Here is a 16,847-nt window from a genome sequence, read left to right on the forward strand (position 1 = left end):
AGAAAGAAAAGTGGGAGGGGGATTGCTACCTTTCATTGCTTTGTGTGCGGTTGTGCTGTGTCTGTTTGGTTTCCTGTGTGTGTGGTCTGAGGTGGGGTCTCACTGCAGAGCTGGCTTGTCTAAACCTTTCTCTGTGGTTCCGGGCTGGCTGTGATTGGGAACCACCCTCTTGCCTCTCCCCCCTGAGGGCCAGGTTTTATGATTAATAATTAAGGCAGTAAGGTATAAGGTATAATATGGTAATAAAGGTGCCAGATGCCAGATATAATGGTGTAGGGGAGTTGATTAAGTGAGCAAGTGGGGGAGAAAGAAAGGGCGGAGGGGGACCCCAGAGAGAGACAGAGACAGAGGGAGAGAAAGAGACAGAGACAGGAAGAGTAAGAAAAAGAGAGAGAGTAGGGAGAGAGAGGAGGGGGAGAGGGAGATGGAATGGAGAGGGGGAGAGGGGGAAGAGGAGGGGGAGAGCAGGAGAGGAAGAAGGGGAGGAGGAGAGGGGGAGAGGGAGAAGAAGGGGAGGGAGAGGGGGAGGGAGAGAGATAGGGCCACATGGACTGGTTTGTCCTTTTCTATGGCCCTAGGCAGGGCCAGGCCCCCATGGCAGGTAAGCAATGACATCACAGGTAGGCCCACTGAAGCAGAATCCTAACAAGAGGGACAGAAAGAATTGTTCTCTGTGGCAAGGAGGGGCTGGCGCGGCGACGCAGGCCAATGCCAGCACTCGGGAAGGAGGCAGGAAGATCACTGATTCCAGGTCGGAGGGGTTTAAAGAAATAAGGAAGAGCCGGCACTCAGAGGTTACAAGTACTGGCTGCTCTTCCGAAGGTCCCAAGTTCAATTCCCAGCACCTACGTGGTGGCTTACAAACACCTGTCATGAGATCTGGTGCCTTCTTTTGGTGGGCAGGCACATGTGTGGGCAGAATACCGTATAAATAATGAATACATCTTTAAAAAAAGAAAGAGCAGGGCATCATGGCTCACACATCTTAAATCCCAGCACTCAGGAGGCAGAGGGATGGACCTGTGTGAGTTCAAGGCCAGCCAGAGCTACATAGTAAGACACTGGCTTGAAAAAACAAAAAGGGATAAGAAAGACTAAAGTTGGGGTCGGGGGATGCTCTCTGTGGCTTCCTCTTAAATCTGAGTATTCCTGTGAGCCCTTTGACCAAAGGACAGGACCGAGGTGACAGCGTGTGGCTTCTGAAGCTGGGTCAGAAAAAAGCCTCGCCTCTGCCCGCCCCAGGGTGCTGTTTCAAATAAAAGGCCCATCTGCACAGAGGCTGCCTCCTTGCAAAGGCCGTGTGAGGTCTCCTCGTCACGGGTCCCCAGGCCTGGGCCAACAGCTGGCGTTACTACAGCCAAGTTGGTGAGTCACTTGGACATCCAGCCTTGTCACGCTGACACAGAGAGAGACAGAGAGAGAGAGACAGAAACACAGAGAGAGAGAGAGAGAGAGAGAGAGAGAGAGGGAGACAGAAACACAGAGAGAGAGAGAGAGAGAGAGAGAGAGAGAGAGACAGAGACAGAGACAGAGACAGAGAGAGAGAGAGGGAGACAGAGAGAGAGAGACAGAGAGACAGAGAGAGGGAGACAGAGAGAGAGACAGAGAGAGGGAGACAGAGAGAGGGAGACAGAGAGAGAGACAGAGAGAGGGAGACAGAGAGAGAGAGACAGAGAGACAGAGAGAGAGGAGACAGAGAGAGAGAGAGAGAGAGAGAGAGAGACAGAGAGAGGGAGACAGAGAGAGAGGGCTCCTAAAGAAGAAAGTACCAAAGGATTGGAGGATAACTTATTTTCATTTTTGCTATGATGGGGTTGGGGCCAGGGCCTTGGGCCCAAGTGAGCACTTTGTACTGCTCCGGCCCTTGGACATTTCCTGTGCGTGCGTGCGTGTGTGTGTGTGTGTATGTGTGTGTGTTGTGGGGCCTGTGTGGAAGTCATAGGACACAGGACAGCTTACAAGTGTCATGGCTCTCTTTCTAAGATGTTGGTGCTTAGAACTGAACTGAGATCGTCAATCTTGGCAAAAATAAAAAAATAAAAAAATAAAAGCACCTTTTCCCAAAGACCCATCTCACCTCCCTTTTGTTTATCTGGACCCAGGATCTCCTGTATCCCAAATTGGCCCTGCGCTCTCTCTGCAGCTGAGGGTGGCCTCGAACTCCTGATACTCTGGTCACCACTCCCAATGCCTTTTGCTGGGTACCAGGAATGGAACCCAAGCCTTCTGCACGCTAGCCGCGCATTCTGCCTCTGAGCTACATTCCAGCCCTCCTTGAGTATGATTTAAAAACCACCCAAACAGGCCGTATAAACAGGTCTTAGTTCTAACTCCAAAACAGTCGGATATGGAACAAGTCGCAGTACAGAAAGCTGAGGCAGGAGGATTGCCATGAGTTCGAGCCCAGCCTAGGGGGCACAGCTAAACCTGGTCTCAAACAAAACAAAAGAGCCGGCCGGTGGCGCGCGCCTTTAAAGTTCGAGGCCAGCCTGGTCTACAAAGCGAGTCCAGGACAGCCAAGGCTACACAGAGAAACCCTCTCTCGAAAAACCAAAAAGAAAAAAAAATTTTTTTTCCACTGCACAATTCCCTGTATGGAAGGGACTGGGTAGGAGTCGGGTGGGAAGGACAAGGGATGACACCTGCCTGCCCTTAGGAACGTGTAGGAAAAAGCTGAGGTGTCGCGATGCTTTCTGGGAGATGAAGTCTTTTTAATTCGCGAGCAGCTCCACCCTGCAGGACCGTGGGCCCCACGATGGCTCAGCGGTGCGCTGCTGCCCCCTGGTGGACGCTGTCAGACACGGTCCAGGCGAGGGCCACCGAGGGCAGTGGGAGACCTGGAAATCCGCCTTAGGGACCAAAGTGGACACAAGGAAGCCACCAGGGTTGAATGAACGAGTGAGGTCCATTCTGCCTGCGTATAATGTCTTAGTGCACTTCTAGCTAATGAACAAGCATTTTTTCTTTTTTCTTTTTGGTTTTTCGAGACAGGGTCTCTCTGTGTAGCCTTGGCTGACCTTCGTAGACCAGGCTGGCCTCGAACTCATATCAATTCGTCTGCCTTTGCCTCCCGAGTGATGGAGCATGAGTCTTTTTTTTTTTTTTTTTTAAAGATTTATTTATTATATACACCGGAAGAAGGCACCAGATCTCACTATAGGTGGTTGTGAGCTACCATGTGGTTGCTGGGAATTGAACTCAGGACCTTTGGAAGGCCATCTCTCCAGCCCTGCATGCGAGTTCTTTTTATTTATTTTATTTTATTTTATTTTATTTTTGCATGTGAGTTCTTAAGTCAGAACTTTAGCTCAGCTCTGGACTGCAGGCTGCGTCCAGTGTGTTTGCAGACACCAGGCAGGTTTCTTATCAACAGGAATCACCAGAGGGTTTGCTTAAGGCTCAGAAAAATCCAGCTCCTTTGCATAGGCCACTCCTGTTCACACGTGACCCCGTCCCCCCATAGGCCACTCCTGTTCACACGTGACCCCGTCCCCCCCATAGGCCACTCCTGTTCACAGGTGACCCCGTCCCCCCCATAGGCCACTCCTGTTCACACGTGACCCCATCCCCCCCCATAGACCACTCCTGTTCACACATGACCCCGTCCCCCTTATAGGCCACTCCTGTTCACACGTGACCGCGTTTCTCCCCCCCCCCCCCCATGTCATCCCTGGCAGAGTTAACTATTTAGTTTCATCCTCACCCGTTGCCAGCTCGGCTTACCTGGAGAACTTCAGACCTGGCTGTGTTGTTAGCAGTGGAATATTCCAGGAGGGGCGTCTGGGGGGTGGGGGTGGGGGTTAGGAGCTGTTCTGTGACAGACTTCTCCTGAGGAGACGTGAACAAACATCTACTCATCCCAGATAGGGGGACATGAGAGAGCAATGTACAAATACCACCAGAATCCAACATGATGGGGCGATGAGTTGTACTGGGTAACTTACGGGAATACGGGAGAGGTATAATCTACAGGAGCAGACACAGCTGCGTCACCAGAGCCCACTGCGGCACAGGTGACAGCGCACAGAAGCTGGGCACCTGGAGCTCATGCCCAGCTTTCGGTGGCTCCAGAGGTCCCGTTCCAGGTGGCTCAGTTTGGTCTGAGTCTCCTCAAGGCAGCTCAGCTGGCTTCTGCCTCTTGCAGGAGGATGTACCTAAGTGATAGCAGCGGGCCCTGCTGTTTGTAGGCTCTTGGGAGCAGCCTAGTAACTCCGGTCTGTTTCAGGGTCTTCCTAAAGCTGTTTTGAGTTGTTTGCCTTTTTGTGTCAGTGAGCTTCCCCCTGAGCGTACAGCGTTCAGTCTCAGAGGAGCCGATACACACCAGCACTTGCTGTTCTTGCAGAGAACCAGGTGTCTGACACTAACAAGATGGGTCACAGCGACCTGCGACTCAGATCTAAGGGGATGCAGTGTCTTCGTACGACCTCTGTGGGTACCAGGCACACACACAGTGCTCATTCACACATGCAGGTAAAACATCCATACATGTAAAATAAGATTTTTTTTTTCGAGACAGGGTCTCTCTGTGTAGCCTTGGCTGTCCTGGACTCGCTTTGTAGACCAGGCTGGCCTCGAACTCACAGCGATCCGCCTGCCTCTGCCTCCCGAGTGCTGGGATTAAAGGCGTGACCACCACGACCGGCTCAAGATATTTTTTTAAATAAACAGAATATTACATTTAAGAACCAGGCCCAGAAAAAAAAAAAAAAAAAAAAAAAAGAACCAGGCCCAGGTCGGGCGTGGTGGCGCACACCTTTAATCCCAGCACTCGGGAGGCAGAGGCAGGCGGATCGCTGTGAGTTCGAGGCCAGCCTGGTCTGCAAAGAGAGTCTAGGACAGCCAAGGCTATACAGAGAAACTTTGCCTTAAAAAAGGGGGGGGGGGGGCTGGAGAGACGGCTCAGTGGTTAAGAGCGCAGCCTGCTCTTCCGAAAGTCCTGAGTTCAATTCCCAGCAACCACATGGTGGCTCACAACCATCTATAGTGAGATCTGGCGCCCTCTTCTGACGAGTAGGTGTGCATGCAGGCAGAGCACTGTACATAATAAATAAATAAATCTTAAAAAAAAAAAAAAAAAAAAAAAGATGAAAGAACCAGGCTCAGGGCTGGAGAGACGGCTCAGAGGTTAAGGGCACTGGCTGCTCTTCCAGAGGTCCTGAGTTCAATTCCCAGCAACCACATGGTGGCTCACAGCCATCTATAGTGAGATCTGGCGCCCTCTTGTGGCCTGCAGGTGTACATGCAGGCAGAGCTCTGTGTACATAATAATAAATAATCTTAAAAAAGAAAGAAAAAGGTTCCTTACAAATACCAATAATTCAGCACCCCCGTGTGTCCACACACGCAAACATGCGTACATCCACGAACACCACACAGATGCAAACAAAGCTATCTCAGGCATCTGTGACAACGGAAAGCCGACCAACAAGGCGGTTGGAAAGCTGGGGCAACCCTGAGTGGAGGGTGGTGGGGCTGAGGGGTGGGAGAGTCGGGGCGGGGCGGAGTGAGCCAGCACCTGCTGCACGCAGCGTCCGGCCATGTGCTCGGGCTTGGCCCCGGCTTCCGCGTGCTGAGTGGGTAGCGCGCGCGCGTCCGAGGATCCCACAGCTCGCGGGCCGTCCGCTTCCTTCGTGCTGTGGCAGCTGTTCCCGCTTCCTCCTCCCCTCCACGAGTTATAACTAAGCAATTACGACGATTACGCCAGCTCCCTACAAGGAGCTAACGAGGGTTGTAATCACACGCAGGTCCGCGCCTAGTGACCGCGCTCCAGCACACGCCGTCCGCGCAGTGCTCTCTGCCGGCTCCACGGTGTGAAGGACGGCTTCCTGCTATTCACCTACGCCCAGTGATTGATTGATTACTTACTTTCTATTTGGGATAGAACTCTTTGTTAGGCAAATACTCTACCACTGAGCAATATTCCAAGCCCTCATTTTAGTTTTTTTTTTTTTTTTTTTTTAAGTGTGTGGGATGGGTGGGTGTGCACCACTGCATGCAGTGCCCTCAGGCGGGGAGAGGCTGTCAGAGCCCCAGAACTGGAGTTACACATGGTTGTGAGCCCCAGGTGGGTGCTGGGATTGAAGCTGAGTCATCTGATTCTCTAATCTGCATACATTGGTGTTTTGCCTGCATGCACGTCTGTGTGAGCGTGTCGGATCCCCTGGAACAGCAGTTACAGATGGTTGTGAGCCACCATGTGGTTGCTGGGAATTGAACTCAGGACCTGTGGAAGAGCAGACAGTGCTCTTAACCTCTGAGCCATCTCTCCAGCTCATGATCTCTTTTTATTTTATTTATCTTTTTTTTTTTTTTTTTTTTTTCGAGATAGGGTTTCTCTGTGTAGCCTTGGCTGTCCTGGACTCACTTTGTAGACCAAGCTGACCTTGAACTCACTCATTAGTGGAGATCTCAGTCTCTGACTAGGAAGCATGGCAGGCCTGTGCACCGAGACCCGGCTTGGTTTACTTCTTTAAAACACTAAATGGGGGCTGAAGAGATGGTTCAGAGATTAAGAGCACTGGCTGTTCTTCTAGAGGCCTGGGGTTCAGTTCCTGGCGGGCGCACACATGGGGGCTGGCAACAGTGTTCTAGGGGACCTGACGCCCTCTTCTGGCCTCTGTGTGCACTGCACACAGACAAAACGGAACCAGGTACCTCGGGTCAGGGAGTGCAGCACGTGTCGCCAGCTCCTGTGACAGCTGAGTAGAGTTAAGGACCAAACCCTCCCTTAGCCTTACCATGTGGCCATGTGACAGCATTCTGGCTAATGAGTTGGGGGTGAGTTGTTTGAAATCACCAAGGCTAACCTCCTGCCTCTACCTCCTAAATGCTAGGACTTCAGAGAAGCCCCATGCCTGGCTCTGTCACTCTTCCTTAAAGACAAAGGCTGTCCCTTCCTTTCTCTCCTTCCTAGAAGCTGGAGTGTGTGAGGGTCAGGAGGAGACGTGTGAGCGCACCAACATTTACACATGGAGACCGGCTGCTGACACACGGAGATCATTGTACCGGTTTGGGTGTGTGTGTGTGTGTGTGTGTGTATTTGTTAGCCTCTAAAAGGAAAAGAACCAAGCTGCAGGGTATGGCTGTGCATGTCTTTAGTCCTAGCATGTAAGTGACAGAGGCAGGAGGATCTCTGAGTCTGAGGCTAGCCTGGTCTACACAGTGAGGATATTCCAGGCCAAGGGAAAAATGAAAAGAAAAGAGAAATTGAGCTTTCATCTTACTTATGCCCTATTATTTTTGGGCTGTTACAGCAACAGAACATTTAATTAATTAAAGAATTATTGCCTGGTCTACACGGGGAGCCCAGGACAGCCAAGGTTACACAGAGAAACCCTATCTTGAAAAACAAACAAACAAGCCGGGCGTGGTGGCACACGCCTTTAATCCCAGCACTCGGGAGGCAGAGGCAGGAGGATCTCTGTGAGTTTGAGGCCAGCATGGTCTACAAAGTGAGTCCAGGACAGCCAGGGCTACACAGAGAGACCCTGTCTCAGAAAAAAACAAAACAAAACAAAACACGATGTAAGCAAAGAGTAACAAAGCCAAGGTCCGTCCTCACCCAGCTGACACAGAAAACAGCGCTGAGACCACAAGGACCACAGTCTTTACCAGGGCACAGAAACGCCACGCCAACAGTTTAATGCACGCATCTCAGGCACACAGCGGAGCTCGGTCACGGGTGGGGTCACATCTCGTCCAGCCCGTAGTCTTCCTCTGGGAAGTCTCCCACGGTGACAGCTGACGGCTTGACAAAGGCGCCGTACTTGGCCTGACATTCAAAGTAGCGTTTCCCGTTCACACTGCGGGCAAGAGGGGGGCCATGGTGAGGGGGGCCCAGCCCACAGCACGAGCGGGCTGCACACACGCACACGCCCGCCCGCCTGCGCAGGCACGCACACACACAGGCACGGGCACACGCGCATGCACGCACACACACAGACACACGCACACGCCGGCATGGACACAAGCACGCACACACATGCATGCACGCACACACACGTACGCACAAGCATCCACCTCAGCGCCAACACCTTACCTGCCATCATTTTTCCCCAACGGCTCATCATATTGCACACCGACCCAATAGCCTGGCTTGAAATCCGTGGTCCCTGTGCAGGAGAAATCTCAGTGAACCTCTGCAGCCAGCTCGCTTCCTGCTCGTGGAGACAGACGAGCCCTTCTAGCTCCATTGCACATGCTCCACCTCCTCACAGGATTTCCTTCCTGCTTCTGCTCCATTCAGGCAGGGCAGCGCGGCTAGACTGCAGCGTGGCCACAGATAAACCCGGACCATATACACTGGAGGCTAAATTAGGCAGGGCCCCCGCGCCCCCCAAAGACTTGGGTATAGTCTATGAGAGTCTTGTCCCCGCCCCCTCCATCCCTCGCCCCGCCCATGCTCTTGTCTCCGCCCCTCCATCTCTTGCCCCGCCCACACTCTTGCCCCACCCCTCCATCCCTCGCCCCGCCCATGCTCTTGCCCTGCCCCATCTCTTGCCCCGCCCATGCTCTTGTCTCCGCCCCTCCATCTCTTGCCCCGCCCACACTCTTGCCCCACCCCTCCATCCCTCGCCCCGCCCATGCTCTTGTCCCCGCCCCTCCACCCCTCGCCCCGCCCACACTCTTGCCCCGCCCACACTCTTGTTTCTACCCTCCATCCCTTGCCCCGCCCACACTCTTGTCCCCGCCCCCTCCTCCATGATGCGCCCCTCAAATGGCTATGGGCTGAACACCGCGAGCCGAAAGTCGTCTTTCTTTGAGTGCTGCCAAGGTTCTAGTCCCGGTGACACAGACACGTACCCACATACATGACGGTGCCCCGGCGCAGGGACTGTCCAGGTGCCCGCACCTCACAGCGGCTGCCCACAGGGATGGCACTGGCCTGGGCCTGCTCCTCGCTGAGGCGCTGGGCGGCCTTGGCCTCTTGCTGGGCCTGGAGTTCTTCATTGTAAGGGCCTAGCTTGCTGCGCTTCATGAAGGACCGAACTGTGTCTGCGGGCAGGGTGGGGATGGGTCAAAGCGACCTTCAGAGCACCGGGAAGCCCCCCCACCAGGCGCCCCCCCCGTCCTCCTCCCCACGCGCCCTCCGTCCTCTCCCCCCCACGCGCCCTCCGTCCTCCCCCCCCCACGCGCCCTCCGTCCTCTCCCCCCCACAGGCACCCCCATCCCCCCACGCGCCCTCCGTCCTCTCCCCCCCACGCGCCCTCCGTCCTCCTCCCCCCCACGCGCCCTCCGTCCTCCCCCCCCACGCGCCCTCCGTCCTCTCCCCCCCACGCGCCCTCCGTCCTCCCCCCCCACGCGCCCTCCGTCCTCTCCCCCACACGCGCCCTCCGTCCTCTCCCCCCCCACAGGCACCCCCATCCCCCCACGCGCCCTCCGTCCTCCTCCCCCCCACGCGCCCTCCGTCCTCCTCCCCCCCACGCGCCCTCCGTCCTCCCCCCCACGCGCCCTCCGTCCTCTCCCCCCCACAGGCACCCCCATCCCCCACGCGCCCTCCGTCCTCCTCCCCCCCACGCGCCCTCCGTCCTCCTCCCCCCCCACGCGCCCTCCGTCCTCCCCCCCCACGCGCCCTCCGTCCTCTCCCCCCCCACGCGCCCTCCGTCCTCCCCCCCACGCGCCCTCCGTCCTCTCCCCCACGCGCCCTCCGTCCTCCCCCCACGCGCCCTCCGTCCTCTCCCCCCACGCGCCCTCCGTCCTCCCCCCCCACGCACCCTCCGTCCTCTCCCCCCCACGCGCCCTCCCCCCCCACGCGCCCTCCGTCCTCCTCCCCCCCACCGCGCCCTCCGTCCTCTCCCCCCCACGCGCCCTCCGTCCTCCTCCCCCCCCACGCGCCCTCCGTCCTCCCCCCCCACGCGCCCTCCGTCCTCCTCCCCCCCACGCGCCCTCCGTCCTCCCCCCCACGCGCCCTCCGTCCTCCTCCCCCCCACGCGCCCTCCGTCCTCCTCCCCCCCACGCGCCCTCCGTCCTCCCCCCCCCACGCGCCCTCCGTCCTCCTCCCCCCCACGCGCCCTCCGCCTACCCTGACCCTTCTCTCAATGTCTGTGGGCACCATCGAGCCCACCTCGCCCTCTACCACTCTCCATCCCCTTCCCCTCAGCCTAGCCTGTGAGGGCCCCAGCTGTCTGGACCCCACGTCCCCACCAACCCATCCACGCATTGTGTACTTTGCCTCCGTTCATAAGCTTCTGGTGAGAGCTCGTATTTCTCCACCCTGGACACGTCCTCGTATTCCCCAAGCCGGACACCGCTGTGGTCAATGACCTGCGGAAAGAGGAGGAGGGTCAGACGGGGAGGCGGGGGAGGCCGGCAGGACCGCACACACTGGCACAGGCTGGAGACTTTAGCAGAAGCCCGTTCTCCTATCCTGAGCTCAGATTTCAGGAGTCAACAGATCCAGGCCAACATTCTAGCAAGAGCTCCCCCTTAAGAGAGTAAATTCCAGGGGCTGGAGAGATGGCTCAGAGGTTAAGAGCACTGACTGCTCTTCCAGAGGTCCTGAGTTCAATTCCAAGCAACCACATTGTGGCTCACAGCCATCTATAGTGAGATCTGGCGCCCTCTTCTGGCTGGTAGATGCACATGCAGGCAGAGCACTGTATACATAATAATAATAAATAAACCTAAACAAAAAATAAATAAATAAAAAAGAGAGAAAGTACTAGAGCCAGAGCTCAGCCTGGCTGCCTAAGCAACAGCGGGATGGAAACTGGGGAGGGATGGAGGGCAGAAAGGCGCCTTCCGTGTTCTCGCTGCTCCCAGTTTGGCCAGCCTTATTGCTCCTCAACTCTTTTATTCTGTACCCTTTTCCCCTCTGCGTAACGTCCACTAGATTATGAGTTCAAACGTCCATTCCCCAGGACGCCTTTCAGAGACTCCTCCCCAGGTGTACAGCCAGGTGCCTCGTCTGTTTCACCTCCAACCCCTGGGTTGCCCTTAACACGGTCCAGACAACTCGGGTCCATCCATCACTGTCTACTGAACGTCTGCTTCTCACGAGGCTGAAGGTGTGTGTGTGTGTGTGTGGGGTTCCACGTTTCTATGCGGATAGGGCCTACACTGGCTATCACACCAGGCTAAGCAGTTATTTGTGGAGTTAAGTAAAATAAGCGAATGAAATGTGGAGCGCGGCGCCAGGGTACCGTGTCCTCACATGGATGCGGCAGCCGTCGTCCACAGGGTAGGAGCCCAGCAGCGCGTCCTCCTGATCCAGCTTGCCGTAGAACTTGTCGTCAGAGCCATACAGTTCCAGTTCCATGCACGACGCGGGGCTGCCCACCACCAGTTCCAGCTTGCACTGCGGCAAAGAGGGAGCAGGGTGAGGGGAAAGGCTGTCGGAGGCGTCATCTTCTGGCTTGCGTCAACAGGTAGGATGATGTCCCCCCGCTGTTCCAAAAGACCCTGGGCCCACCTCGCCCATTTAAAATTTTTTTTTTTTTTTTTTTTTTTTTTTTTTTTTTTTTGGTTTTTCGAGACAGGGTTTCTCTGTGTAGCCTTGGCCATCCTGGACTCACTTTGTAGACCAGGCTGGCCTCGAACTCACAGCGATCCGCCTGCCTCTGCCTCCCGAGTGCTGGGATTAAAGGCGTGCGCCACCACGCCCAGCTCTTAAAATTTTTTTTAAAAGATTTATTTATTATGTGTACCAATCTCACTATAGATGGTTGTGAGCCGACATGTGGTTGCTGGGATTTGAACTCATGACCTTTGGAAGAGCAGTCAGGGCTTCTAACCTCTGAGCCATCTCTCCAGCCCCCTCGCCCACTTTCTTCTGGACCCGCCACCTCGGCTGTCTGGAGCATCTCATTTTCCCAGGTCCCTTCTATGTGACTCTGTTCTCTGGGGACCTGTCTCTGCAAAATCCCCTCAGGCCCCGCCCACCGCCACCAGGCCCCGCCTCCCCGCGCCTCTGCCCCGCCCCCTCCGGGGCCCCGCCCCCTCCCGCGGCCACACCTTGAACTCCGCGATGGTGAGGCCGCGACTGTACCGCTTCTCCGAGCGGAAGCTGTTGAGGGAGCTGCTGATGAAAACCGTCACGGTGGGCGCCGAGACCCCCGTCACCACCTCCATCTCGCCGCGCCCTGCAGTTGGCCCCCCGCGGGTCCCGCTCAGCCGTCACAGCACACCGGGCTCCGCAGTGGCCGCCGCTCCTTCTGGGAGATCAGTCCCGCCCCCGGTCCTGGAACTGACCAATGAGGGCTCGGCACCCGACACGGACGGCCAATCGCTGACGTCTTTTCTCCCCGCACGGCTGGGCGGATCCTCGCTAATTCCAGCCAATCCCGAGAGGCCTTCCGTGCCTCTTCGTCCAATAGCCGCACGGAAAACAGGCGGGGCGGGGCCGGGGCCGCGAAGAATGGCTGGACTCATCCCGGTCCGTCCAGTGGAAGCCCGACGCATGTGCAGTGGCCGCGGGCCGGGAAGAGAGCAACGCTCCTCCGTTCGCGCGCAGCGGATGACGTTGCGCACCCGGGTCCCAGCCCTCGTCCCAGCGCCGCGAACTGGGAAGCGACGTCCCTAAAATCGGAAGTGGCTGCGGGTGGCATCCAAGGCTCCCGAGGCAAAAGGGAAGGGACTCGCGCGTGCGCGCTGGCACCGCCCCGTTTTGGCGCAGCCGCCCGGCAGGGCCCTTGCCGCGGTCCGTAGCGCGGCCGCGCAGGCGCAGTAGGCTCGGCGAGCCCGGTCGCCATGGAACCGGACGGGACCTACGAGCCAGGCTTCGTGGGTATTCGGTTCTGCCAGGAATGGTGAGGCCCCGGTGTAGACGGTGTGGGAAGGCGGTGAGGCTTGGCTCCGGGGCCGGCCTCTGACCCCACCCCCCCCCCCTCCGCAGTAATAACATGCTGTACCCCAAGGAGGACAAGGAGAACCGCATCCTGCTCTACGCGGTGAGTGCTGGGCCGCGGGTTCGCGCCTTCCCTCCGCGTCCCCAGCCGGCCGGCCCCCCGCGCCTTCGCCTCTTGGCGACCCCCCGCACACCCTGTGGTCCCATCTTGTCGATCCCCTCCGGGGATCCCCGTCCAGTCCTGTTGTTGACTTCTCCCTCCCCCTCCTCCCTCCTCCCTCCCTCCCCCTCCTCCCTCCCTCCCCCTCCTCCCTCCCTCCCCTCCTCTCCCGCCGCGCTTCCCGGTCCGCAGTGCCGGAATTGCGATTACCAGCAGGAAGCCGACAACAGCTGCATCTACGTCAATAAAATCACGCACGAAGTGGAGTGAGTGGCGGGACCCCGGCTCCGGGGCGCGGGGTATTACCGCCTTGGGACGCCCGGTCCTGGCCGCACTCGCTCACTCACGTCCCCCACCCCTTCAGCGAGCTGACTCAGATCATCGCCGACGTGTCCCAGGACCCTACGTTGCCGCGGACCGAGGACCACCCGTGTCAGAAGTGAGTGCGCGGGCGCTGTCCTGGGGTGGGGGTCGGGGGCGCTGACCTGGGGTTGGGGTCGGGGGCGCTGTCCTGGGTTGGGGGTCGGGGGCGCTGTCCTGGGGTGGGGGTCGCGGGGGGCGCTGTCCTGGGGTGGGGGTCGCGGGGGGCGCTGTCCTGGGGTTGGGGTCGGGGGCGCTGTCCTGGGGTCGGGGTGGGGGTCGCGGGGGCGCTGTCCTGGGGTGGGGGTGGGGGTCGGGGGCGCTGTCCTGGGGTCGGGGTGGGGGTCGGGGGCGCTGTCCTGGGGTCGGGGTGGGGGTCGGGGGCGCTGACCTGGGGTCGGGGTGGGGGTCGGGGGCGCTGTCCTGGGATGGGGGTCGGGGGCGCTGTCCTGGGGTGGGGGTCGGGGGCGCTGTCCTGGGGTGGGGGTCGGGGGCGCTGTCCTGGGGTGGGGGTCGGGGGCGCTGACCTGGGGTCGGGGTGGGGGCCGGGGTGTCCTCCACATGCTCACTAACTGAACCGTCGCCCCAGGTGTGGCCACAAGGAGGCAGTTTTCTTCCAGTCACACAGTGCCCGCGCTGAGGTGAGCGGCCACCTCTTCCTGGGTGGCTGGGTGCTTCCCCAGGGGGTGGGGACGCCAGTTTTAGGTTGAAGGTTGACATGGCCCTTGGGTTGTTTGTTTGGCATGGGAGGGGGGGGTGTCTAGACCCGTCCTGACTGAACGTTATTAATTGCCAGGACGCCATGCGCCTGTACTATGTATGCACTGCCCCCCACTGCGGCCACCGCTGGACTGAGTGACCTCTCCTTCCCCCACCTGTAATAAATGCCAGTTTCTATACTAGTGTTTCCTTTGTTTATTTGTCTCACGGATAAGAGGCATGCAGTAGCCGGGCGGTGGCGCACGCCTTTAATCCCAGCACTCGGGAGGCAGAGGCAGGAGGATGGGTGTGAGTTCAAGGCCAGCCTGGTCTACAGAGCGAGTCCAGGACAGTCAAGGCTGCACGGAGAAACCCTGTCTCGAAAAACCAAAAAAGAAAAAAAAGAAAAGAAAAACCCAAAAAACCAAAGAGGCGTGCAGTGCGTCAGGCTGCGCGGTGTAGTGTGCGGTGCTGCGCGTAGGCGTCAGGCCGGGAGCTGGTGAAGCCACAGTCCTCACACACGTGCAGCTTCTCCCTGCGCTCCCGGTAAGCGTAGCTGGCCGGCTGCCCGTGCACCTTGGCAAGATGAGCTTCAAGGGAGCAGCGCTGTGTGAAAGCTTTCCCACAGGCTCCACAGCGGAATGGCCGGATCCCTGTAAAGATGAGTGGAGAAGGCAGTGGCCTCGCGTGTCCTGTTCCTGTTCCAGGCTGGGCACATGCTTTGCTCATGGCCCACCAGCCGCCTGCTAGGCAACCTGAGCCAGACCAGAGTCTCCTCCATCCCTCACCTGGGAAGCGCCTCCCAAGGGAGGAGGAGGAAGCCTTAGCAACATGGAGCCTGAGATCTTAATTGATGTATTTTCGAGACAAGGCCTCACTGTGTAGCCTTAGCTGGCCTGGAACGCAGAGATCTACTTGCCTCTGCCGGGGTTAAAGGTGATTACCACCAAGCCTGGCCTAATTTTTAAATTATGTTTTGGGGCGTGTGTGTTTGTATGCACAGATGCCGTGGTACAAGTGTGGAGGTCAGAGGACAATTTGCAGGAGACCGTTCTTTCCTTACATGACCTGGGTCCTGGGGACTGCACTTAGGTTGCCAGCAGTTGCCTCCTTTACCCACTGAGAAATCTTGCTGGCCCCTGAATTCTGTAGCCAGCACCCACCTCTACCCTCTACCAGGCCCCTTCCCTGGTGCCGTCTTAGACCCTCCTCCTGTGAGGTACACCGAGTCTCGGGTCACCCCTTACCCGTGTCCCATCCCCTGGGAGCCCCACACCCCAGGCATCTCCCTCTGTTTCACTCCATCATCGTCATCATCTCTGTCTGGTGTCCCTGCTGTCGCTCGCTCACCAGTGTGAGTCCTCATGTGGCGCTTGAGATCGAAGGCATCATGGAAGCCCTTACCACAGCAGTGGCACACGTGGCGCCGTGCTGGGCTGTGGCATTTGAGGTGCCGGGTCAGCATGCGCTGCAGTGGGAAGGCCTTGGGGCAGAGTGGGCAGCCAAGTGTCCCTGGGCCCTTGGGGGCAGAGGTCAGTGTTTGCTGTGAAGACTGCCAAAAGGGTGCAGGAGTTAACGTGGCCATCTGGATGCCGCCCAGTCTTTGTTTATTCTGCAAGCAATTTGTGGTGTGCCGAGAGCTAAGGACGACTAGAAGAGGGTCCCTGAGTAGTGGGGACAGGTGCTGCCCTCTCTCCAAGACCTTCCCTAACCTTCACACTACTCTGACCTCCGTATCCCTCCATAGTGAGGAACACACTTTGCTAATCTGAGCTTTCCCAGTTTCCCTGTCTGTGCCTCTGCTCTCACCAGGAAGAAATTCCCCACAGCAGTGGACTTCTCTTCCTCCTGCTGAACACTCAGCACCTTGGTCAGTGCCTGCCACACACTAAATGGCCTCACATGCACTCTATCTGACTAGTACTGTCCTGCCTCCAAAGCCAGTGCAGGTCACCTGCTCCTGGGAGCCCCACCCGCATCTGTTACCTTATTCAGTGTTCCGCCATAAATCACCTTCTAGGTTTTGGAATCTTGTTTGTAGCCGCTGGGCACCAGGTCCCTGGAGCGGGGCCCTTACAACTGCCCACCTACCCTAGGAATATGGGTCTTAACTGAGACTGGACTGAGTGGGGTGCTGGGAAGAGAGTGGCATGCTGAGCGAAGAGCTGGAAAGCGCACACAGAGGACCCTAAGTAAGGAGCAGCCAGCTTCTTGGTCTCGGCTGCCTTGCTGCAGACTCACCCCTGCCCAAGTGTCTCTCAGACCAGATGGTGTGTGCGCCGGTGGCTCTGCCAGGCTGCTGCAGTCTGGGAAGAGAAGCCAGAAGTCTGGGTGATGCGTTGTGTCTCCCTGGCCCTTTGCCTCCAGGCCCAGTGAGGTGCCTACCTGGGACATAGGCATCTCCCCGGAGCTGGTCTGGCAGATGGCTCCAGTCCGGTGGCTGTGGACGCCGACTCCTCACAAGGAAGACCCGGGGCATTTCTTTTGAGGGTAGTGAGATGGCTCCTCACAGGGCCGCCTGTCAGACTTCAGCCCCAGAACTAGGTGAGGTTAAGAGAGCCTTGGAAGCCTTATTCACTTCATGCAAATTTTGGGACAAGCCTGGAGAGCGAACAGCCTTAGCTGGTTCTAGTTACTTCTGCCATGGTGGCTTCTTCCCTACGGCGGATCCCAAGGAACTCTGTGGTCTCCAGGGCAGGGGACATTAGAGGACCCCCTGGGGACCCCTGAGTGAGAGACAAGCCTCGGCTGCTCTGGGGATGGGGAGAAGACAGGCGTATGGCTCTAGTCCTGGTGGGTCCAAGGACTCCAGGGACTGTTTACCAGGCAAATCAGTGCCCCCAG

The 16,847-nt window shown here is 57.7% G+C and overlaps 3 protein-coding genes across 3 annotated transcripts; 1 reads left to right on the plus strand and 2 right to left on the minus strand.

The window, feature by feature from the left end:
• Positions 1 to 7,656: 7,656 nt before the first annotated feature.
• On the minus strand, positions 7,657 to 12,165 carry Tbcb (tubulin folding cofactor B). Its single transcript, XM_051162747.1, has 6 exons — positions 11,953 to 12,165; positions 11,153 to 11,296; positions 10,167 to 10,263; positions 8,803 to 8,994; positions 8,039 to 8,111; positions 7,657 to 7,802 (listed from the first exon to the last, which is right to left on the minus strand). Exons 1-6 carry the CDS (start codon positions 12,067 to 12,069, stop codon positions 7,688 to 7,690), a joined length of 738 nt encoding a protein of 245 aa, XP_051018704.1. The 5' UTR covers positions 12,070 to 12,165; the 3' UTR covers positions 7,657 to 7,687.
• A 433-nt stretch (positions 12,166 to 12,598) lies between these two features.
• Positions 12,599 to 14,203, plus strand: Polr2i (RNA polymerase II subunit I). Its single transcript, XM_051162760.1, has 6 exons — positions 12,599 to 12,746; positions 12,833 to 12,887; positions 13,137 to 13,210; positions 13,309 to 13,383; positions 13,894 to 13,945; positions 14,101 to 14,203. Exons 1-6 carry the CDS (start codon positions 12,688 to 12,690, stop codon positions 14,161 to 14,163), a joined length of 378 nt encoding a protein of 125 aa, XP_051018717.1. The 5' UTR covers positions 12,599 to 12,687; the 3' UTR covers positions 14,164 to 14,203.
• Positions 14,204 to 14,447: 244 nt separating this feature from the next.
• Positions 14,448 to 16,482, minus strand: Ovol3 (ovo like zinc finger 3). Its single transcript, XM_051162813.1, is given in 4 exon segments — positions 14,448 to 14,656; positions 15,354 to 15,555; positions 16,245 to 16,328; positions 16,330 to 16,482. Coding segments are annotated over 4 exon segments (648 nt in total).
• Between the last annotated feature and the right edge of the window lie 365 nt (positions 16,483 to 16,847).

The sequence above is a fragment of the Acomys russatus genome, chromosome 19 (genome assembly GCF_903995435.1).
Source record: "Acomys russatus chromosome 19, mAcoRus1.1, whole genome shotgun sequence".
In the NCBI taxonomy this organism is placed as follows: domain Eukaryota; kingdom Metazoa; phylum Chordata; class Mammalia; order Rodentia; family Muridae; genus Acomys; species Acomys russatus.

What these genes read in the sequence shown, in the direction of transcription:
- Tbcb (XM_051162747.1), bottom strand. Translation starts at nt 12,069, where the DNA reads ATGGAGGTGGTGACGGGGGTCTCGGCGCCCACCGTGACGGTTTTCATC. An exon ending in TCACCATCGCGGAGTTCAAG is followed by an intron (nt 11,297 to 11,952) that starts GTGTGGCCGCGG and finishes TCTTTGCCGCAG; the next exon opens with TGCAAGCTGGAACTGGTGGT. An exon ending in ACGACGGCTGCCGCATCCAT is followed by an intron (nt 10,264 to 11,152) that starts GTGAGGACACGG and finishes CTCTTTCCGCAG; the next exon opens with GTCATTGACCACAGCGGTGT.
- Polr2i (XM_051162760.1), top strand. Translation starts at nt 12,688, where the DNA reads ATGGAACCGGACGGGACCTACGAGCCAGGCTTCGTGGGTATTCGGTTC. An exon ending in ACCGCATCCTGCTCTACGCG is followed by an intron (nt 12,888 to 13,136) that starts GTGAGTGCTGGG and finishes CCCGGTCCGCAG; the next exon opens with TGCCGGAATTGCGATTACCA. An exon ending in AAAATCACGCACGAAGTGGA is followed by an intron (nt 13,211 to 13,308) that starts GTGAGTGGCGGG and finishes CCACCCCTTCAG; the next exon opens with CGAGCTGACTCAGATCATCG.